Source organism: Balaenoptera borealis, assembly GCF_965194805.1.
Source record: "Balaenoptera borealis genome assembly, chromosome: 1".
NCBI classification, from domain to species: domain Eukaryota; kingdom Metazoa; phylum Chordata; class Mammalia; order Artiodactyla; family Balaenopteridae; genus Balaenoptera; species Balaenoptera borealis.
This window is the reverse complement of record NC_138860.1, coordinates 155,612,508-155,636,329: the sequence shown is the minus strand read 5'-3', so window position 1 is coordinate 155,636,329 and position 23,822 is coordinate 155,612,508. Positions and strand designations below refer to the sequence as shown.

Genomic DNA, 23,822 nt, shown 5'->3' with positions numbered 1-23,822 from the left:
AAGTGCCTTCAAACTGGAGACGGTGTGATTCTAGGAAGCCAACTGAAAGAACTTTGTCACAGAGTAGGGGGTGTTGAGCCGAGCCTTGAAGGATAAGTAGGTGTTCAGTGGGGGGAGAGTGGGGAGGGGCACTCCTAGGTGGAGAAGCAGTGTGAGCAAAGCTCCAGAGATGTGAATAAGCAGGGTCTGTTAAGCAGGGTCTGGTCAGAAGGGAAAGGTGTGTGAAGGATGGGGAGGAAGGTGAAGCTGAAAAGACATGTAGGGCCAGATGGTGGGGAGCTCCCATAGGGCCTGATGCCCCGGAAGCACTTGCCAATACTTGTTGAAGGAAGGTAATGAAACAGAAACAAAAGAGAAATTGTAAGAGCCAAGGAAGGAGGTGTTGACCACATAGCTCCCTTGAGCGGGTTGTCTCCTGACAAGTCAGTCATAGCTGACTTGACGGCAGGGCTGCCCACTGCTCTGGGTGCTCCCTGCCCAGGGATCCATCAACTGTTCCTTAAAGCCTAGGGACAAAATAAGCCCCCGAGGAATCTAGGGCCCTTCCCTGGGGGCTGCTCTGTGGGTCAGAGGTAGGGGGCCGACAATTCAGAGGGTGGGTCAGTCCCTGGTAGAAGCAGTAGAGATGCACTTTGCCTAGGAAACACCACTGGTAGAGTCTGTTCCTTCCATTAGACTTCACAAGCGTTGCCCTTGGATGCTCAGTGTTCAGAACTCGGTGACCCACCTTTAGGAACAGTGGGGTCTGGGCATTCTGGGGACTCCTATTGGCTAGACAGATGGGTAGGTGAGCTCCCTCTCCCCAGACCCATCGGCCAGCTAGGTACCAAGGTTTGACCTTATGGATTCCCAAAGGGAGGACCTCAGCCTCCCTGGAGGTAAATGTGCTCCCTCCCCAAATCCCTGCCCCTTGCTTTATGACCTAGGCTTGGGGGCACTCAGGGAAGACCTTTTGCATGGATGGGGGTGATGGCTGCCTGCGTGGAAGCATGCTTAGGACAGGGTTTCCTCTAGAAAACTATGGATTTCTTGAGGGCATAGACCATGTCTCTCTGCCGGCCCAGCGGGGGTACCACAAATACCCCAGGACATCACAGCTGAATGGTTAGGGGTGTGGTGGAATGGGATGGGACATTGGTGTCCCGTCGACTGGTAAACTTTTACTTTCTTGATGGGTTTTGCCTTTAGTGAGGCTTCTCGTTCTGATTGATTGGATGAGGCCAGGGTTGGGAACCAGAGGCTTGAGTAAGCCTGGGCAGGTCGTGCCCCTCTAGACCTAGCTTCCCTTATCTGTGAAGAGCGAAAGGTGGCCTCTTAACCTCCCTGGAAATCCTGCTTTGACTGAATAAAAGAATGATGAGGCCAGTCAATGAGGAGAAAAGGCAGGAATGCAGAGAGTGGTTAAGTGGAGGGAACGATTGGTGAAAGGGCTGAGGAGAGGAATGAGAAACAGCTGAGACCCCAAGCTACAACTATCAGTCAGCTTGCTTTTTTTCTTATTGCCTTCCTTAGTGTGGGTGTCACTGTACTTTGGATTCCTGGGGCTGTGTTCTGTGATAATTGGCGGCTGCATTCTCTTTCTGCACTGGAGGAAGAACCTGCGGCGGGAAGAGCGTGCCCAGGAGTGGATGGAGGCGATGCGAGCGGCCACATTTACCTACAGCCCGCTGTTGTACTGGATTAACAAGCGACGGCACTATGGCATGAACGCAGCCATCAACACGGGCCCTCCCCCTGATGCCACCAAGACCGAGACTGACACCCAGAATTCAGATCACCCGTGGGAGTTGGATGTCCCTGAGAGCAGGAGCTATGCTACTCAAGACAGCAGCCCCAAGGTGGAGGCCCCCAGCCCCCTGCAACGTGCAGTGCAGCTGATCCCACAGCAGCCCCTACCTTCCCCAGTGCTGCAGCCCCAGGCCAGCCCCCCATTCCCGATTCCCATTTTTCAGGAGGTGCCCTTTGCCCTCTCGCTGTGTAACCTACCCCCGATGCTGAACCACTCAGCCTCCTACCCTTTGGCCACCTGTCCTGAAAGGAACGTCCACTTCCATTCCCTCCCCACACTGGCCCAGAGGGACCACTGCTTAAATGCCAAGCTGTCTGCTTCAGAATTGTAGCCTCCTCTCACTGAGGATGGGAGCTGGAGGTAGCGGGGCAGTGCAGGAAATGGAGCTGACCTCAGGCAGGTGGTACTGACACAGAGGCCAGGGCCCATCTAGATGCCATATAATTAAAGATTTAAAAAAGTACAAGGCTCCCTTGTGTCTCATTTGCTGTTAGGAGGGAAAATGTCTGAGGGGGGCACTTTGCAAACCAAGCTGAAGGTCAGAGTCTCACCAATACCAATGGGAACTGAGGGTTGGCTGTGGGGAGACACGCTGAACCAGTACTTGTGATGGGCTCAACATCCCTCTATCCAGTATTTAAGAACAAAACCGTATGCCAGCCCCTGGGCTACATACCCAAAGGCACTGCCATTCTGTGGGACATTAAGCACAGTTGCGACAAGAGTGACAGCCACTGAGGATGCATGAGCGATGGTGATTGGTAGTGGCCAAAACAAGTCAGTATGAAACCCATGAGCCACACTGCACTGCTGCTGGAACTGCATTCTTTGTTAACATCTAAGATGTATTGCGTTCTTGTGTGGTTGTCTACATTATTTCTAATACAAGAACACTGCCAAACAGATATCACAATCCTTTTCTTACAGATGAAGTTTCCAAGGGCATTTGCCGTTTCATTTTTATGTTGCAGAGCAAGGTCTCAAATTTATGTCTGTCTAGCATCAAATTTCCTGATCTTCCCACCATATACCATGGTGTCCATTCCCTAATGATGTCTTGTTTGAAGACACTTGGAAAATGATTTATTGTGTGTGTGGGGTGTAATTAACTTGGTTCAAGGATTGGCTTGGGGGAAGGGCTGGTCAATGAACCTCCTAAAAAATGTATTTTTTTTTCTTTAATCTTTCTCAAAGGGATTCATGGCCTCTCCCAAAGTTAAGATCCACTGTGTGCAAATATTAATTTTTGTACCTTCTGGAAACTATTCTAAAAGGAGAGACAAAGATAATACTGGCTATTTGGTCCCAGTTCAAAGATAAGAAAACCCAGCTCTGCTCCAGGATATAAAATTTTCCCTTTCACTTTGGAAATAAGAAAATCATCTTACCATATTTGTAAATGAGCTAAGCTTTTTTCCTCCTGAGAGGAAAGGCCACCCAGATGGTGTGTGTGTGTGAGTATGTGTGCAATCTCAGAATCTAGCGGTCATGTAGAGCTATTAAAAATTTTTTTTCCTGTGTGTGAAAAAAGCCCAGCCCCTCCCTATATGACCCCTTATCTTGAAATGGATTTCAAGCCTTTTTCCTTCTTTTTTTCCAAAGACATTGGAATATTTCTTGTAAACATGCTCTTACATTGAATCTCAAAATAAAAAACAGGCGTAAGTGGAACTTCTCTGGTTGATACAGAGGCAGGGGCTCACTCTTCCCTCATCCTGCTCCCTTCCCACCCTGCACATGCCAAAACAGGCTTCATTTCTTCAGGCCAAATTGGGCGGATCTTCAGGCAGATTCTTCAACGTTACTTTCTGTCCACCATCTGTTAGGCTTTGCATTCAAAAGGAGGAGGGAGTCCATAAAAATAGGGATCAAAGCAGATTTTTTTCTTAGTAATTGGGGGGATGGGGGGGCGAGGCTTTAATCACAGACACAGTGAGAGAAAAAAGAAATGTTTTATTTAAATTAAAATTGTTTTATTACTGATATTAAATTAGCAAAGCCCAAATCAAGTGATGGAAATCTTGAATTCCCTCCCTAAACAGAACCAAAATTGCTTAAACATTACCAAAATAGCTCCACTTAAGCAAAGTAGATTTACATTTCTTAATATGAGAAAAAAACAAGGTAGGTTAGGTTCGTATAACAAACAGTACACACTCTATAAAGTCCTAGGAATACCCAAATGTGTTCTGGTTTGGATATGAAAGAGGGGACCATATCAAACTGGCATTGGTAAGCAAGCCAATGAGGTGTAGCAAACAAAAGCTGTTACTAAAAACAACTCAACAGCAGGCCATATGAGTATGAGCCCATCACAGTCAAAATCTTCAACTGTGACCGGCAAGACCAACATGGGGGGCACGGGGGCGCACAGATGTGGTTATGTCCAGCGATATAACGTGAGGGGGAACGCCAAAGGAAGGGAAAGCAACCAGCAGCAGGTGAAGGGTGTCCACTCTTCAGCTGTGCTGTATCAGACACAATCCTAAGAGCCAGGCCCTTCTCGGCCTTTAAGACGACACTACAGTCATCCCTAAGCCAGGTTCTCTCTTCTTTTGGTTCTTCTCTTCCTATAATACATTGCCTCTCTGATTTATGGGGGAGGCTCTCTAGGTAAACATTATACCAGATAGAAGGCGAAAGAAAAACAGGACCAAGAAGACATGCTTTGGGTAACTCAGGAAAGCAGCAGGAGGAGCTGCCGGAGTGAAAAGGTAAAAGCATTTGAAACGAAAACCAAAACCAAACTCACTACTACTACCTAGCCTTCCTCTCAGGGCTGAGGTGTGGTAGGTGAGGCTTGATTACAGATCGACACAAGTCATAGGTTGGATAAGTTAAGACAACTTTCAAATAAAAATCCCAAATTAATACTGAATGATATACGCTTATAAGAATTCTTTTTTTAAGCCAATGAACATGCTCAACTTAGAACAAAGGAGTTCAAGATGTCCTAGTTCTGCCTGGGAGATATGGCACTTTCCCAGGCGGTGTGGCAAGGGTACTCACAGGTCTGAGGGTGCAGCAGGAACACCTCTGCCAAATCTGGTGGGGAGAGGATGGAACCATCCAGTTGGCTCAGGGATGATGGTAGGTGGCGGACAAGCTTCAGGTGGGAAGAATGGAGGCTAAACTAAAAAGCACAGCTGATGCAAAAGAAAAGTATATACGAAGAGTTAAGGTGTCCTCAAAGTATTTGCCTATGAAGAAGAATTTGAAACTAAAAAGGACAAGTTACATTACCCTCAAGTATACTTCATATAAATCAGTTCTCAAAAAAATACCTTCCAGGTACAGACATACTATTTATGGTACAGTACATATAAATATAGCAGTATAATTCAATTTATTGCTAGAATTTTATTTGGTTGTTACAAAATCTGCAAGGGTATATATATTAAAAAGGGGGGGGGGCATGAAAGGCAGCCAGAAGAGTAGGTTATCTTCAAGTTACCTAAAGTGCCAGGCTAATTTTATACTATATTTAAACCTTTCCAAGAAAGTAAAATAGCATAGGTAGGCAAAGGAATTGTTTGAGATAGAGAAATAGAGCGAGAAGCATAAGCCATAATGAGGTAAGCAGACACATTCATGGGAAAAGACTTCATCCCACTTTAACTAAATTTTAATATCTCTAGGAAAAAAAACCAAGGTTAGCCAACACCGAGCTGAACATCATATAAAGAAAAAAAACATCCCTTAAATATTTAAGGGTGCTCCACTGCATCCATGGCTAACAGGGCAACTTGGACAAAGTTAAAATGGAAACAAGGTTTACTAAAGAAGTCTGAAAGCTTCTCTAGTTTCTCCCTGACTTGGCCTACAGCACAGTTAAATTTTGCAGAGTTTTCCTTTTGTGTTGCCTGAAGATTGCTTCTAAGATCAACACAGCACACACAGAGGTGACATGGAGGAATAATTCCTTCCAGTTCAGGGACCTTTAGTAGCAGGGCTACAGAAGTATTTAATGGGAGAAGTACTGCACTTGCTTGTATTAGATTTGCTGCCATCACGTGAAGCCCCCCGCCCTAGGCCTGCCTGCCATGTTTGGCAACCTCCGGACAGAAAGCCTCTAGCTATTTCTGAGCTGTAATTGTAAGGAAACCTAATATGATTTCAGGTGTTTCATTTCACAACCTTTTTGGCCTTAGTCAGCCCACAGAAGAACATATTAGGTTCTTGGTTAGGCCCCAGGTAAAATCTCAAGAAGTTTCCTGGATCAAAATTAGAGGCAGAGCTTTCCTCTATAGTTCCTGAGTAGCCAGGCTGAGACAGTGGCCGAGGGACTGCAGCCCTGCCATTCAGAATGGAGACAGTATCAGAGGTGAAAGTCAGTTACGGCTTAAAGGTAGACTTGAGTGGATGCGTGGGGGAAGATAATCTAGTTCACTCAGGGAGGAAATGTAGCTCCCACTGGATAACTTTTTATGCTCATAAACCCTGAAACAGGATTAAAAGAGAGAAAATCCCCAACAAGACTTCTCTGGTTCACAGGTTGGGAGGAGCTGAGAGGATAGACCAAAGAGCCAGAATCCTGAGCCTGGAGGCAGCACCGTACCCACAGTGTCCACTCCCTAAATCTACTCCCCCAGCACCAGGCCAAACCCCATGGCAGCACCCAAAGAGGATGTCTTAAGGAGATGGGGACACAGCTTCAAGCTGCTACCAGATCAGATTAGCAATTTTTAACAGCAAGTCATTTGTTCACGTCCTGTTTCAAACCATTCTTCCTACTTCCCACAAAATATGCACAACTCTTTCTTTCATTTTAAATATTTACAAACAGAAAAGGTCTATCTGTTAGAGGAAAGACATTTTCTGAGTCTGTATAAAGTGCAGCTAATTTAAGGCAAATTTATGCGAAATATAAAAGGTGGCTTATTCTCTCTATATACACATTTTCCAGTTTTAAAAGATAAGGTCTCCTCCCCTCAAAAAAAAAGGAAAGAGAAAAAAAGAGGGCTTGACTTTTTTTCTGGCAATTTTAAAATTAAGATCCTACTGGTTTAAGGAAATCATAGATTTCTGAGTATCCTATTATAAGTAAAATGGTCTTTTTTAAAAAAATAACTTTTACATAGCTTTTTCAAACAAGTTAAAAGGTGGCAATGTGTCTGCTACTGTAGTTTGGAGGACTGGAGGATTGATGGGTAGGTAGAAGGGTTGTTTTTGTTAGCTGAGTAGATATTAGGTAGTCCAGGGCATACATCCATTTCTAAAATAAGCCTGATGAGGCTAGACACCTAAAGCTACTCTTAGCTCCAGGAATGAGTATCTTCCATCTCCATCAGAATCAAACTCCCTCAAACGCTCTGGTTCTGGCACAGCAGAATGTAAGGAGTCCCAGATTTCCTGGTAGGTCAGCTTCCCATCCACGTCCTGCCCAGTCTTATGGAATAAATCCTGAAGATCTGTTAAAAAGGAATTACAAAAAAATGTATATGTCTATACATATAACTAAATTTAGTTAACAGTTTAAGAAGTAGTCTCAACAGAATTTAAAGCACTGAAAGAAAAGCTACTTTGCAGACTTTGTTCCCAAAAGGTAAAGTTTAAGATCTCACTAAATCTGAAAGACTAATTCTTGATCCTTTAAGAATGAGAGGAACACTGTAGGGCACTATCGTCCCAAAATAGAATCAGTGACAGATAATCACAGGAGAAGTGAATGGACTGGCTTTCTCTCTGTTCAGGGCCGTTCTTTTAGATTTTCCAGATTTTATTCTTATGTTGAAGGGGTAGAAAGGACTGTAGAAGCCTAAAGAGCTAACTGATAGGAGCTCTGATAGCCTATAAAACAGAGTACGTATGGCATATTGTCAGTTCAACAGTTACTATATAACCCAGCAATTCCATTCCTAGGGTATGTACTCAAGAGAAATGAAAACATGTTGTCTACACAAAAAGTTGTATACATATGTTCATAGCTTCATTGTTCCTAATAGTCAAAAAGTGGAAACAACCCAAATGTCCATCAACTAATGAAAGGATAAACAAAATGCAGTATATCCGTAGGATGGACTATTATTCAGTCATAAAAAGGAATGAAATATTGCTGCACGCCACAACATGCATGCCAACCTTGAAAACATTATGCTAAGTGAAAGGAGCATATTGAAAGAAAGAAGCATACATAAGACCACGTATTATGATTCCACTTATATGAAACACCCAGAATAGGCAAATCCAAAGAGACAGTGGTTGAGAGATTAGTGGTTTCCAGGGGTGGGGGCAGGGGGATAACAGGGTGTAACTGTTCTCTCTTGGAGACTGACCTCCTCCCCGACCCAAGAGAGGGCCCTATAATAAATACCTAGGAGGGCCGATTGTTTACACAACGTCTAAAAAGGGCTTGAATGTGTCCCCACTGAATGACTTAGTGGATTCAGTCTCTAATACCAGAGGACAGTACTATCAAGCAATTTTGTAGACAAGCTTTTGGGTAAGTCCCTACTTTTAGTCCTAAGAGAGCCCCAACAAAGCAGCTAAATAAAGTCTCAAAAGCTCTCCAAAAAGCCAGAAAAGCAGTGAGACACTTGTTCCCAATGCCTGCCACCAAGTGGCTAGCTGGAAAATGTTTGTGTGTGTGTACATGGGGCATGAGTTTATAGAGCATGCTATGTACTCTACAGCAGTATTCAAATAAAAATCTAAAAAAAAAAAAAAAAAAGAAAGAAAGAAAAGAAAAAAAAAAATCTGATTGGTGCCTCAGGTCATTTATAAAATGTAGTCATTCAAAAGTGTGTAAGGTCTACGTTAGGGATTAAAGTATAAATGTTAAATTGGCTATTTCTTAATCTGCTCTAACAGTCTTTCCTCCTTTTATTCTCATCAATTCTTGATGTAATAATGAAGAGTAGGAGGAGGCAACTTGTGTTGCCAATAAACACAACTGAACACTCTCTTGTCTCTCCAGAAAACAGAAAAAAAAAATTGGGGACAGGGAAAAAAGTAATTGCATTTAAATGACAATATAAATTTAAGCCTTCTATGCTTTAAAAGCATTAATTGTAGCCTGTAGACAACTCATTCACTTAACAAATATTCACATGTACCAGGCACTAGACTGGGGCTGGGAGTGAAGTTAAATGTTATAGGTCCCCAGGAAATTACAACGGAGTGACACGTGCAAATGTAAGATATTATGAGTGCATACACAGGAGGAGCCTAATCCAGTCCTGGGAGGTAAGAAAATGTTTCCTGGTGGAAAGGTATCTAAACTGAGGTGAAGAGCCAGGCAGAGATAGGGTGACAGGAATGGGTGATTTTTCAGGCAGTTAGCAAGAGCAAAAACAGGAGACCAAACACCACGAAGAGGGATGGAACACACACTGTTGGAAGCAAGGCAAGCACATTTCTCTGTGAATCATATCCTTCCTACTAAAGTTTTTCTTGCTGATTTTCAGCCAAAGGACCCCTGATTTTCGGAGAGCTCTGACAAATAGGGTCAACTTTTACTTTATTTTGCTAATCTCACAGTATTGTGTTTGCTTGCTTGTCTTCTCCACTAGACTGTTATATCCATGAAGAAAGTGAGAATGATTCTTATACTGTATTCTTACTGCTTACACTGGGTCCAACTAGGCACTCATTGAATGAATGAAGAAAACTCTAAAATACATTCATAGAGAGATAATATAGTGCAGTGTGGTTAAGAGTGCAAACTTCAGCGTCAAACTGCCTTGGTGTGAATTTTGCCTCAACCAATTATTTGCTATGTGGACTTAGGTAGTTTCCCTATCAGTAAAATGGGTATAATACATGAATGTTGACAGTCCCAGGTTTGTTATCAGGATTATATGATATAATGCATATCAAGTATCTGGCCTATAGGAAGTGCTCAATCAATGTTAGATATCATTCTTTATCTTACAAGTTAAAAAAGTCAGAAAGTTATAACTTTGAGCATTTCCTCTATCACTCCATAATATAAAAATTTACCTTCGATGCTAGAAATTCCTGGTAGGGAGACAGGCCTTAGCTGGGCAGCTTTCTCAATCTGGCCTCCAAGAGACCGTGGGAATTTTGGCAATGCTGATGGCTTTGATGTGAAACTCTGAACTTGCTCTGTAACAAACAATACAGTTTTAGTATTACTAATGTGACACCAAGTTAAACCAGTATTGAAGGTCCTAACCTTTTAGGACAAATTCATATGTACTTAATTTAAGAGAAACAGCTGAGAATTAAGTAGCATAGTGACTACATGAAGTTAAAGATACGAATTGAGATGTTTTGTGGATAAGTGAACATCAATCAATATTATGTAACATTAAGGTTTGAGGCCGTGGTCCCACTGGATGCTCTTATAGTACAAGTTAGCATTCCACATGTTTAGAGGTTGAGAGTTCAAGCTGCAAGTGAGAAAAGCATTGCGTATTTGATATCCTAGGAGCTGTGCTATGAGCCCGATCTGGGGGTATGTGCCACCAGACCAGCTGGTGCTGAAAGAGTGCTAACATACGATTATGTAGCACAGTGTTAGGGCAAGGCCTCCCACTGTACTTTGTCTCTCACTTAAAAGAGAATAAGAGAAGTTGTATTGCTTTCCCCCAAATGAAAAATACTTGTGGGAGGGTAGGGGTCAAAACCAACATAATCTAATGCCGTGGTTACATCCTCATAGAGCAGCACCAGCAGAGGTTGATGCACCTGCTAATATCGATTAGGTTATGTCCCTGACTAAAGCCAAAGGCCCTTCCAACCCAATGATCCCATTGTTATTTGTTAATGGTTTTTCAGAAGGACTAATATTTAAGTAAATTTTTATGCATTTACAGAAATGAAGACTCCCGTAAACAACATTTAGGGCTGGTTTAATACATGCTACGACAGTAATGTTTTTACCTATAATTGGATGCAGACAGCATGGAGAAGTCTATTTCCAGCTAAACATTACCCATTTTTCCCTTAATAGACTGGAGTACAAATCATGTGCAAAATGGGCTTTTTCTAAATGAAAGCAAAGTATAGCAGCTTCACCTCGGTGCGCTCAGGCATCATTCACTCAGTGCCATCAGTCCTGCCGGAACACCTTTCCCCACTCTCTGTGTGGGAGGCGAGCTGCCCAAGCCTGCGTGAAATATTCAGAAGCCAACCCTGAATATCTCACCTTCATCGGCAGTCTCTGGAGGCCTGCTGCTCTCAGGTTTGCTTGTGAGAGCACTGATCAGCTGCAGTTTCTCTCTGAGCTTGTATACCTGAGAATCTGAACTATCTTCTTTCTGTCCAAAACAAAGATCACAGAAGGTTTAAGGCGGAAGGAAGACCTCATCTGATTCTTCATGATATACCCAAAGCCTATTTAGCCTGTATTGCTTGACCCCAAGTAGGCTTCCTCTGAAGGCAATGAGGAATGAATCAACAATTACTAGAGATATCTTCAGTACTCAGCGTTGATCAGGGCCTGGCTGGATTTGAGCCTAGACCATCAAGGGAACATTATGCTACAGATGATCTGATTCACTGTGTGCATTTGGCGGGCGGGGAAGGCAAGCATGTGTCAGCAGTAAAGGAAACATACACTTGCTCAGGTGCTGTTGTGATACCCATTTCCTAAATGGGTAGGATATTGTTTTCTAGGTACTATTTCACACTAACTAAATAATTTTCCTGAATAGCTTACTTCACCTTGTGACTAGATCACTTTAGGCAGAGTTTTATGCTCTTATCACCTTAAAAAAAAAAAAAAGCAACCAAACCACAAATATTCCCCCTGATCTTCCTTCTCTGCCACCATGGTAATGATTCAACTGGTGGCAGGAACTGTTAGGAACATAAGGGAGCTATAATATTTCTTTTTTTTTTTACTGTTCTTCATTCATTTATTTATTTTTTAACATCTTTATTGGAATATAATTGCTTTACAATGGTTAGTTTCTGCTTTATAACAAGGTGAATCCGCTATACATATACATATATCCCCATATCTCTTCCCTCTTGCATCTCCCTCCCTCCCACCCTCCCTATCCCACCCTTCTAGGTGGTCACAAAGCACCAAGCTGATCAGGGAGCTGTAATATTTCTAATTCGAGGCCTTACTTGTATCTTTAAAAAAATTTTTTTCCCCTACCCTGCCTCATTCCCAGATGATATAATGGCATATAAAAAATACAATTAATTATAAAAAGAGAGAAGTCTGGTTTCTGTGAGGTCAGTTTCTAACTGCGTAGGCTAGCGTGAAAGGTCCTGAGCCCATGTTTAGTTAGAATATCGACCATTACACATTTCTTTTATTCAATATATATTTACTTAGTTCTCTCTTATCCTTAGTTTACCCTAATAGTTACTGTACAGTAGATCACTCTTAGTTTATTTAGGGAGCCAAAATATGGATGTATATAGCTAAAACTAGGTACTAAATGCTTGAATAATTTATGGCAAGGAGAAATTACATTTCTTTTGGACACTTAGATGAGGTAGGACAAAGGGACTAATACAATGGGGTAACAGTTAAAAACACAAAGTGTCAGAAAGTAAAGCCAAAAAATTCAGGCAAAAATGTGTACTAGCTCTATTTTATTCTGATATTTACTGTCAAAATCTGAACTGTTGCTGAAATCACTACTATTTTCCAATAATAACCACCCGTTACTTTTTTCGTGCTTGAACATTTTTATCTGGATCTTAAATTTTTCTTGTCATTCTCTAGGTGAAGATAACTTTTTTTTTGGGTAGCAGCAGTTAGAAAACTCAACAAAAGCCTAGCTTATAAAGCACTAAAATCTTAATATATGTGATTTTTATCCAGACAATACAAAACTGTTAAGGAAGAACAAGTCTAGCTGCAAAGCATTACATTGAAAACTGCCTGACATATGGTTCATTTCCAAGTTCATTTCCTGTGAACCCCATCCTTGAGCTCATCGAATGCAATGTGCATCTGAAATGATATTTTAGTCACTCAGTCACAATCTTTCTGGCTTTTCCTTTATTTTAGCCCAGATCTTATAATATTAAACAGTACTCTAATCACAGAGAATGCTGAAAACAAACTTTCTTTCCTGGGATAACAAAGCACATCACAGACTACTTGTCTTATCTTGACAATATGTCTGGGAAGATCAAAAAAAGGGAAGGTACAAGGTGAAGGGAACTGGCTGAAGCTTAAAGGGACTATGTATGTACTGAGACTGCAATCTTTCTTTTCCCCCTTCCACCCCCCAAGAGTCTGTAATTTTAAAAATAAGAAATAATTTTTAGTTTAGACACCATTTTTAGATTATCTATGCCTCTCATCATTAGTACAGATAACTTACTGTCTTAGCTTAAAAGTCACTTCCTTAGGGAAGCCTTCCTGTTCTCTGTTAGCACTGTTATACCCTATACCTTTCCTTTGTAGCACTTATCATACTCGTGATTATCTGCTGAATTATGTGTTAATGATCTTCTGGCTGATGGACTTTGAGCTCCACCAGAATAGGTGTCACGTGTCTACCCTGCTCACTGTGGTCACACCAGCTCCTAGCAAAAAGCTGGGCAAGGGGCAGGTTCCTGATAAAGTATTTGCTTATTTACTAATATACTAATTTACTAATTACTCTGTCTTGAAGTTTCAAAAAAAGACCAAAGTGCTCCCTTTGAGAAAGAAGCAGGTGCTCATGCATTTATTCTTACTTCAGAGAAAGCCTCCTATTATTTACCTTTATGCTCTGGGATTTTACTGACTCTGTTCTGTTGGTCACTTGATGCAAAGACTCTCTCTTCAGAGTGGCAGCTCTATCATTCATCTTAAAGGGTAAAAGGAACAAAACAAGAGAAGATTAAAGGAAAACATTAAAACTTAAACAACATCCAGCATTTTAAAAACAAACTGGCCAAACTTATTTAAAGGGTCTCGATATACAACTGATTCACTATGCTGTACACCTGAAACTAACACAACGTTGTAAATCAACTGTACTCCAATAAAAATTAAAAAAAGTAAATATATAAAGGGTCTCAGAACACTTTCAACAGAAAAGCAGCAGGAGAATGAGAGGAGAGAGGGAGAAAGGCCTCAGAGAGACAAAGCTGAAACTGGTGCTTCTAGTTTCCATCACAAACTTTAAAACTTTGAAGTATAAAAGGCGAGAGGACTTCTACCCAAAACCATGCTGGGTATGATGCTGCTGGAAGAAACAGTAGGACAGATGGCACTATTAGCAATTTCCTCTTCTGGAAAAAAATAGGGTGAGGAGGGGAGGGACAGTATGGAGAGTTTTGAGGCTGGTGAGTTTTCACTATAAGCCTTGAAAACCAACCTTCAAGACCTAATACTCATCAAATCATCCAAAATTCCTAGCCTCTACCGTACTCAGTTTAGCTAAGTTCAAAAAGGCTTTTAAAAATAAGGCTCCTTTAATCTTCACAGCTTTGTAGTAAATTACACACCCCTGTAAAGGAGGAAGAGGAGCAGGTCCTCTTACTCTACCCTCAAAGCCAAGGCCAGGCAACTTGCCAGGGCTCCACTGTAGCAGAGCCAGTTCAAAGGCTGCTTCCGATGTGCCAGAGCTTGACTTTACTTGTAGACTTGCTTCCAGCTTTGGTAGTTACTTGATTTACACAATTTATAAATTTATACAATTTATACAGTTACTGGACTTATACAATTTATACAATTTCCTGTATTTGGTTTCCATTTCTATATGCCTATGTCTTTGCTGTATGAAATCTTTAAGAGTGGGGCTTGCAGCTATTAAAAAATAACCCACGTGGATTCCAGAACAATGTATATGTGAAAGGTGATTAAAAAAAACAACCACCACATCTTATTTGCAATAACATGAAAACCAGTAAACCATACGGTCTGTCGGCATCAGTGACTTAGTACGTCATTCAGGTTCCTCTTATGTAAAATGAGATAGACTCAATGATCTCTTAAGGGGAGGAGCTGGTCTGACTGATTTGTCTTAAATAGCTTTCCTGACATTATCTGCAAGGGGATCCCCCTCATATGCCCATGAAACAGGACAAGTCTGAAAGCTGAGTCTGGGCTTAAAGAAATGACAAAAGATTCTCTAGTTATTGTCACTGTCATTGTTCCCACCCTTAATAAATTAAAAAAGTAAAGATCAAGAAGACCTCCCTTGGAAATATGTGCCAGAGCTTCCCTACCAGATGAGTCACTGGTAACATAAAAGGAAGCTTGTCGTCTCTGCCATCTACTTGTGGTGAGGCCTTGGCAAGCAACTGAACCTCTCTACATCTCCCTTCCAAATCAGGACTGACATCGTCTGTGCCATTCACATCACAGAGCTAGTGTAAGGATTACAGGAGACAAGGATTAAGCATAACACAAACGTGGACCCTCTCAAGTACCCTAGAAGTCGTGGTCTGAAAAGGTTGTGGAATGTCATCCATGTACAGACAAAACACACTGCAACACAGAACATGTCACAAAAGACATGAAGAGGCTTACCATGCTGAAGGACAGGTTCGCTCGCTTTTCTACCTTGCTCATAGCAACCAGATCTCTTTCTATCAAGTTGACTCTCTGGGTAAGATTACTGACTGTCTCATTCATCCCCTCGAGTTTAAGATCATTCTCTCTCTGGTATCCCACTAGGGCACTGTTTACTTCCTCTAAAAAGTTGTGGAGGTACAGGATATCCTGGAGTGGAAATAAATCAAGTTGTGGAATCCAGCTAAAGACATGTACTAGACAAGCAGGCCAGCAGCACTGAACAACCATTACTACGTCAACTTATTGAAGTAAACTCCTTTTCCTGCTCTTGACCATTGATCGTCAGTCTCCGTTTTGTCCCTCCACTCTGAACTGCTCCCAGTTTACTCCCTCTGAACTGTCTGACCTCAGTTAGACAGGAGGGGGAAAGAGGGAAGAGACTACCAACATGATTCACTCTCTGGTCCCAGAAAGCTGAGAGCTTGGGAATTGATTTCCCAATGTTTACCTCACCTGCTGGCGAGAAAGCCTGCTGGGTTATTAACTGAAACGCTCATTAACCTAATTTGTCAGAACAAAACAACCGTAGAAAAAATACCAATTACTGAATTGGCTCATGTAGCAAAACCATAACAGGTAGTGCATTATTTAGTACAAGATTCAATTATTTTTGACATTCTCCAGTACTGATTGTTATTTAGAAAGGAATGATGATTATAGGCTTTAAAGGGCATTAAACTCAGGACAGGAATTCTTCTCAGTGAAGATTTCTTTTATTCTTTTTAATGTGATTCTGAACTCACCCTTTTCCCTCCTCTGGTCTTTAGAAAATCTTGATTTTTCAAGGATATGCTTTCTAATGTTCTTAGTATTTACTGTGACCCAAAACAGCCATCACTTTGAATTAATCTGCTATCCATCCATCTTTAACTTGCCCAGATTGCTATTCAAAAACTGTTCAAAAACAGTTTCAGGATAATCTGGTCACTTTATGACTTTCAAGATGTGAAAAGGAATTTACTCCACTGATCGACATGCAGCGAGAAAAAGCAGACTGCCAAGGAAGACACAGGCAGCATGCTGGCTCCCTGACAGAGCCGCACCCCCCTCTGCTCAGCTCTCAGGCAGGCAAACGTGTGCACCAGATGCCTGCTCAGGGATCGCAACGTGGAGCCTACACTACTCAGGCCGCTCCACAGTTCACTGGTCACAGGGAGTTAAGCCAGAGACAAAAGTACCTGTTTCAAATTCTCACTGTGGGTTTTACTGTCAAGTTCAGATGTAGCTGAAGGTGATGGAATGATCTGGTTGCTTCCACTGGTTTCCTTTAAGGCATGCTGATTCTGTGAACAGGAATGAAGGTTGGTATAGGCAATAAGTAATAACTAAGTCTACTTATCCATCAGGGATGGTCCTGGAACATTCCAGCTTCTCACAGGTGGCATCCACAGATTAATCAACAATTATTTCCCAGGAGCCTTGGTATGACCAATCCTGTGCTAGGCCTGAGGGCACCAGGTACTTCTGGGGATCCCCAGCCTAAAGCCTGGACTGGATCAGTAACACCCAGACTGCGTCAGGGAACTTTCTCAGTCTCTGAATGGAATGAACTCCCTAGAAACCAGGCCTCCTCTCCCTGTCACCTGTACTCCCAGAGAAACTGTACAACCACTATATCTCCCAGGACCAACTCAGTCTGAACCTGGTTAGTGTCATTGTTTCCCCAGAACTAAAGAGATTTATACATTCCAAGAACAGCCAGTCAAGGAACCACTGGCTTTGGGCACTGAGCACGTAACCAACTATGCACATTATTAGCTTTTCAGTTTGTACAGCACATGCCAAGAGTTATGAGGGTTACCCTTCCTTTCTCATCCCCTTCCCACTGCTCAAGTCTCTCCTGGTGGCGACTGAAGTATAACATGCTTATATACACTTTTCCCTCTAATGGAAAAACTTTGTATGGCTTATTCAGTAGGAGGATTACCACTGACAATCATGGAAGTTTAAAAGATGCACATTTAATGATAACAGGATGCAACTGGTCAAAATAAATTGTTTTCCTTGAAATCTGAAATCCTAGACATTTGTCAACTCTGCTTTTATAGGAAACAAATGGTAACAATAAAGAGAAAAGGAGGAGAGGATGAGAAAAAAAAGAAAAAAAACCCATGGTTCTATAAAGTATGAATTTTTGAGTTAGTAAAAAGTATTTTAGAAAATAATTACTTTGAGAAAATGCTCAAGCTATTAAAATAATAATAATAATAATAATAATAATAAAAGAACTGTTGAGTTAGAGAAGTCTTTATTATTATGTATCACACAGTTACTCAGTGGCAAAGTTGGAATTAGAATCCAGGGTGTCTGGATACCTACATCAAGGCTTTTTCCTCTGGGTCAGCCCCACTAAATAAAAGTGAGGAGTATTTGTTCTGAAGAAAATGGAAAACTCTCCTTTCTAGAGCTCTAAAATAGCCCAGGTCTCCTTGGCACAAACTGCCCAGTTTAAACTTGAAACTCCAAAGCTTGAAAAGAGCATGTAGGGCAGATCTAGAAATTGGTGGAAACGCTAGGGAACTTTTGTGTGCCTTGAACTGTCCTGATTTCACGTATGTATAACTCATCTCTCCAGCAGGACAGCGAGGGCTGTGCCATCCTTTTTCACCCTTCATAAATCTTTCGTGGAGCTGAGTATCCATTAGGAGATTAATTAAGGCCTCTGAATGACTGCAGACAGCTTACACCTGCGCAGCATTAAGCAATGTTTGAAAACAATTCCTGAGCACTGCAGGGTTTGCTTCTGTCTCAGTTATCTGTTGCTGTATAATAAATCATCCCCAGGGACTTCCCTGGCGGTCCAGTGGTTAAGACTTCGCCTTCCAGTACAGGGGGTGAGGGTTTGATCCCTGGTTGGGGAGCTAAGATCCCACATGCCTCGTCACCCAAAAACCAAGGCATAAAACAGAAGCAATATTGTTACAAATTCAATAAAGACTTTTAAAACGGTCCACATAAAAAAAAAAAAAAATCTTAAAAAAAAAAAATCATCCCCAAACTTTGTGGCTTAAAACAAGTTTATTATTTCTCATGATTCTGTGGGTTGACTGGGCTCAGTGGGGGTGGGGTGGCTTCCTGTTCCCCACGGTACAGGATGAGGTCACACACGTGGCTGTATTCGACTGCGAGACTGGCTGAAGCTGGAACACCCAAGATGGCCCTTCATCCTCTGGAGCTCCTCTTTGCTTTGCTTCTAATCATTCCACAGTCTAACAGCCCTGCCCAAACTCCTGATCCACAGAACAGTGAGAAATAATAAACTGTTGTTTTAAGCCACTAAGTCTTAGGGTGATTTGTTATGTAGCAATAAATAAGACACCTCCCCACTCCCCTTTCCTTCTTTTCCATTTTCCTTCCTACCCATTCAACTTTAAGGACAGTGTCTTAGTGCTGTATCTCCTCTACCACGTTGGCAAAAGACTCAGCTTTTAATCCTATCTACCTCAATTTACAGATTGTAGTAAAATCAATCAACACTGCTTATTTTATCTTCTAAAAAGGTGCCTGTGGGGCCTGTTTAGGTAAATGGAAAATTGGTATCACAAGATTACACAGAAAAGGGTAGGCAGGAGTATGCTGACTTTCTGTAGCATTCGTAGATTTCCATACCATATCACTCTGCAGTAACTCCATGGTTTTCTTGTGTTCGTCCACAGTCTTCTGTATTGCCTCCACAGCAAGATGGACGCTGTTTAAAGTATTGCCAATGGAAGCTACACTCTGAACAGAAACACGTAGTAGGGTCAGTGTTTTTTCCTTTTTAAAAATTTTTAATAACTTTATTAAGATATAACTCAGAAACAATAAACTGCACGTATTTAAAATGTATGACTTGATAAGTTTTTACATATATATATATACCTGTGAAACCATTACCACAATCAAGATAATAAACATCCATCCCACCCAAGTTTCCTCATGCCTCCTTGTAATTCTTCCCTCCCTGTTCCCAGGCAACCAATGATCCACTTTCTATCACTATATATATATATATATATATATATATATATATATATATATATATATTATATATATATATATATATATATATATATGTATATATGTGTCACTATCTATCTATCCATACACTTATATATATCAGTTTGCATTTCCTAGAATTTTACATAAATAGAACAGTGAGTGAGCATGTACATTTTTATTTTTATTTTTTTTGGTATGGCTTCTTTCATGCAGCATAATTATTCTGAGATTTATGCATGTTGTAGCTACTCAGCATGTTGTGGAGTAGCATTCCATTCTACAGATACATCACCTTGACCTGTTGATGGTGTTTTAGGTTTTAGGTTGTTTTCAACATTTGACTATTACAAATAAAGCTGCTATGAACATTAACGTACAAGCCTTCATGTGGGCATATGCTTTCATTTCCCTTCATCATAAGCTTTCTCGTTATCACAATTCCTAGGAGGTGAATGGCTGATCATATGCTAGATGCAGGCTTAACTTTTTTACTCCATCTCCTCATCAATACTGGTACCCTCAGTCTGTTCCATGTTAGCCATTCTAGTGGGAGTGTAGTGGTATATCATTGTGATTTTACTTAAACACTGACCTAATGGAAGATTATTTCAAATATCTTCGAACTATGAACTCCATGTAGTTTATACTGACACAATTAACCAGAAACTACACATACACACACACACACACACACATAATTTTCATAGAGGAAAGCCAGATCTTTCCTTAAAAACAAAACAAACAAAACAAAAAAACCCCCAAAAAACTAGTTTATAAATCTGGGATCCGTAGATAAAGTTCTCCCACAAACTGCCTCTATCAAGCCCTGCAGGCAGATGGCCAGAGCTATCATTGTAGACTGCCACTCTCAGGAGCAAATGATGACTTTTGAGTAAAAATGGGTGGAACCATTTCTGGCCTTGGAAAACCCAGCATTGCAGAGATGAAGGGAAAATTCCATTTGGCAGCATGTGTTCTTCTGCTTTAGAATCCCATCAGTAACTACTGAGTAGAGTTAGATATGGCTAGTTGCTTACTTGCTTTCATTAGGTCTAAGGAGCCCAAGTGGATTGCAGACTTAGGAATATAATTCAGAAACGATCTTTTAAAAAAGGCTTGTCCTAAAGGAACATCCAAGAGTGTTACTAATTTGATAGGTTTTGGTCTTTCATTAAGATATACTGACAATTTTATAGTGTTCCATTAGTATTTTTAACCAAGGGTGTTTTTATTATACTGATAGCCAAGAATCCAAGAGAAAAATAAATGACATTTTCAACATTAAAAAAAAAATAATTACATGAGATACATTGAAGTTAGGTTTTTTGAGACGACCTACCACTTCAAAACTGAGCCACCTGTAATAAAAGTAGTGCCTGACATTATAAATGCACAGATTTGCAAAGAGACAACATACTGGGTAGAAGTCTCTAAGCTGGGATTTTGTCTATGTAAGCTCTGTTGTTATAGAAGCTACAAGCATTCAAAGACATCCACTGTTAGAGAATCCTCACTGGCTGGATGCATGAGCCCATCAGGACGCAAGAAGATAGTAAGCTCTTGTTTAAGATTTTTTTTTTAAGGAAGCAGCTGACAGAGCCATGTGAACTCTAGAGCAAAACCCTGAAACTAGTATTCTCACCAACTGCAAAGTGCCTGGCACATACTGGAGGAAGACCCACAAATGTTTGTTGAATTAACGAATGCAAGAATAAACCAATTTCCTTTTTGAATGCAAGACTGCCAGAGTTGCTTCTGTATTAAAGGCTACAGAGGCCTACCTTTCCCCCTACTTGACCCTTGGGAATAATGGCAAAAACAGTCTGGCCTCATCAAAGTTGTCCCTACTTTTTTTTTTAAGTTGTAGGCAGATGACCATATTGGACAAACAGCAGACTATAGAGACTGAGCACACACAGGTGGTGTGGCTGTAAAATAACAAGTTCCGTTTCTGGCTTAGGAATTTCTCACTCCTTTGAGGAAACAATTTATATGTTTATAGAGCCTGGTATATAATCAAATCAAACTCAGCACACACTGACTTTCTTTTAAGTTTTATTTATTTATTTATTTATTTTTGGCTGTGTTGGGTCTTCGTTTCTGTGCGAGGGCTTTCTCTAGTTGTGGCAAGCGGGGGCCACTCTTCATCGCGGTGCGCGGGCCTCTCACTATCGTGGCCTCTCTTGTTGCGGAGCACAGGCTCCAGACGCACAGGCTCAGTAATTGTGGCTCACGGGCTTAGTTACTCCGTGGCATGTGGGATCTTCCCAGACCAGGGATTGAACCCGTGTCCCCTGCATTGGCAGGCAGATTCTCAACCACTGCGCCATCAGGGAAGCCCCCACACTGACTTTTAAAAGCCAAAGATTCTATATTTGATACCCATTGTTTGGGGTTCCCTGCTCCAGAATCCCTCTTCCACTTCCTGCTACAGGGCCTCATGTTGCTTGTGTGCCCATTAAGCACCCTCTTTTCCTTCCATTCCCTACCCACTCTCCCCACCCAGCTCTAAAGATTCCAACATACTCTTCATCTGGTTGGTTACTGCCTCCTGCTCTAGGTTGAATCATAGGGATCAAGTAAACAGAAATTCTAAAGTAATGTTTGCCTAGGCCCTAGAGTCTAGGTCATATACCTAAGAGTGATTTGCTTAGAGGGTGTGTCTCTCTACCTTTATAAAATAATATATATTGTTTTCCAAAATGCTTTTTACCAATTTATACTCCCGGCAGGAGTGTTTGAAAGTTTCCCTCTATCCACATCCTTGCCAGTACTTATCACATCCTGAATTTTTATTTTGCACTTCCCCAAATTATCTTTTTTTAAAAAACAAAACCAACGAAAACAAACAAAAAATCCCCTCTCTTTCTCAATCATGGAAAATAATAGCAACTTAGAGCAACTCTCATGTACAATTGCTCTGCTTTCATAAAGACGCTGTGGATGATGAACTGAAAAGGCAAGTAATGAAAAGCAAACCCACACATGTTAACACAAGAGTCCCAGCAAAGCAATCCTGGGACTTGGAAAGCCAGATAAAAAGGTGTGAATCCATAGAAACTATAGCTAAAACCACCTGCTGCAAATTAAAGGTCCAACTAACCAGACCAAAGCAGAGATGTCTTGAACTCTATTACTGTCCTCTTGGAGTAGCTGATTTCAAATGCCAGCCTTTCAAAGAGAATTTGTAAGAAGACAGAATTACAGTAGGTTAATTTCAGTGCCCATACACAGCACTTACCTTCTGAAGTCCCTCTACAGTGGCAGGCAGGCTAATTAAGTCTGCAGCTGACTTGACATTGGCTTTGAGGTGGTTTACTGCAGAAGTCAGCAGAGAAATCTGAAAGGAAATGAGTAATAACCAATGAAAACAGAACTTGTAGAACAATGCTCCCTTCACACACTCTACAGCTGATGGTGATGTCAAGCACCTTTGGACATCATGCGATTCTGTGATGCAGACGTTCTGCCCGGTCACGTCACAGGAGTAGAAGAACTCTGCAGAGTACCTTGGATAGACTTGAGATGTGGGAGGAAGCAATAACACCCCTTCTCTCCCTGCCCAGTTTAAATACCAGTGCCAAGGAGGGAAAGGCAGGCATTATTCTTTACCCCACTCCTGGCAGCTACAAGATCCAAAAATCTTAAATTACCCAAGATGCAGTAATTACAACACAGTCCTTCAACAACTGGACAGGAAGAAAGCTAATGATCAAGGATCTCTAAAAGATTTTATTTTGGTAAAAAATACCACCTCAGTTATTTGCTGAACTTTTGTTTCTGCCCAAGTGGGAACATATAAAGTAAAAGCCCAACATCACAATATACAGTTGACAGCAACTGAACCCTGACAACTTGAATAGCACTTTCAACTACTTGGGGATTTAGTTTTGGTTTAACAATGTGATTAATATTTCAAACTCAATAGCTCAACCAAAGCACTACTTTGTACCCTGAAGGGGCTCAATAAATACCCACTGACCTGCTGGCTGACTGATATACTGAATGTATTAAAATAGGAACTGAATCAAAACAAAAAGTATCTTCCCTTCTGCTATTTATGGGTAAAATTCTAAATAGCTGGACTTCTCTCTAGAATGAGGACTGGTGGAACCTGTGTAATACTCAGTTTCAGGATGCAGAGATCACATTCTAAAAACCTTGCAATGTGGCTCAAAACTTGGTTCCACACTGCTTTCCTGTCCCAAATTCTAGGATGAGGACACAGATCTACCAATAGCAATTATATTCAGAATGGCCTCACAGAGTAACCATGAAAGTTTCTGGGCACTTGTGACATGCCTAACCCTGTGGTAGGCATCAGATGGATACAAGACACAGTAAACCTGACCCCTTATTCTTTTATTCAACAAAAGTCTAGCACCTTCTCTGTGCCCAGAACTGTGGAGAAAGTGGCAAATAAGACTGTGAGGTTTTGCTTTCATGGAGCTTACATCCTGGTAGGAGGTGACAGAAGAACAAAGAAGCAAAGTATTAGATAGTAATAAGTACTGTGTACAGTATTTAAAGAGAGCTCCTGGAGTGAGCAGCAGCGTGTTCTGAACAAGGGAGTGCAGTGAGGAGCCTTGGAACTCTTCTCCCTCTTTC

The 23,822-nt window shown here is 41.3% G+C and overlaps 2 protein-coding genes across 4 annotated transcripts in view; one reads left to right on the top strand and one right to left on the bottom strand.

Moving 5' to 3' along the window:
* The first annotated feature begins 1,553 nt into the window (after positions 1 to 1,553).
* Positions 1,554 to 5,522, top strand: TEX38 (testis expressed 38). The gene has a single exon (XM_082366509.1). It carries the CDS (start codon positions 1,629 to 1,631, stop codon positions 2,118 to 2,120), a length of 492 nt encoding a protein of 163 aa, XP_082222635.1. The 5' UTR covers positions 1,554 to 1,628; the 3' UTR covers positions 2,121 to 5,522.
* EFCAB14 (EF-hand calcium binding domain 14) overlaps positions 3,723 to 23,822 on the bottom strand; it is a 37,623-nt gene continuing 17,523 nt past the window's right edge. The window contains exons 4-11 of one of the 3 annotated variants that reach the window (XM_082366426.1): positions 22,456 to 22,554; positions 18,843 to 18,953; positions 16,412 to 16,516; positions 15,189 to 15,380; positions 13,432 to 13,518; positions 10,902 to 11,013; positions 9,731 to 9,856; positions 3,723 to 4,935 (exon numbers count right to left, since the gene is read on the bottom strand). In XM_082366426.1, coding sequence (XP_082222552.1) covers positions 4,898 to 4,935; positions 9,731 to 9,856; positions 10,902 to 11,013; positions 13,432 to 13,518; positions 15,189 to 15,380; positions 16,412 to 16,516; positions 18,843 to 18,953; positions 22,456 to 22,554 — 870 coding nt within the window. In that variant the 3' untranslated portion in view covers positions 3,723 to 4,897. Of the gene's footprint in view, positions 7,201 to 9,730; positions 9,857 to 10,901; positions 11,014 to 13,431; positions 13,519 to 15,188; positions 15,381 to 16,411; positions 16,517 to 18,842; positions 18,954 to 22,455; positions 22,555 to 23,822 lie in introns of all 3 variants that reach the window. The other 2 variants (XM_082366425.1, XM_082366427.1) reach the window with 2 other exon arrangements.

Bases quoted from the DNA above. Each gene is read 5' to 3' on its own strand.
- TEX38 (XM_082366509.1), top strand. From the start codon at position 1,629: ATGGAGGCGATGCGAGCGGCCACATTTACCTACAGCCCGCTGTTGTAC.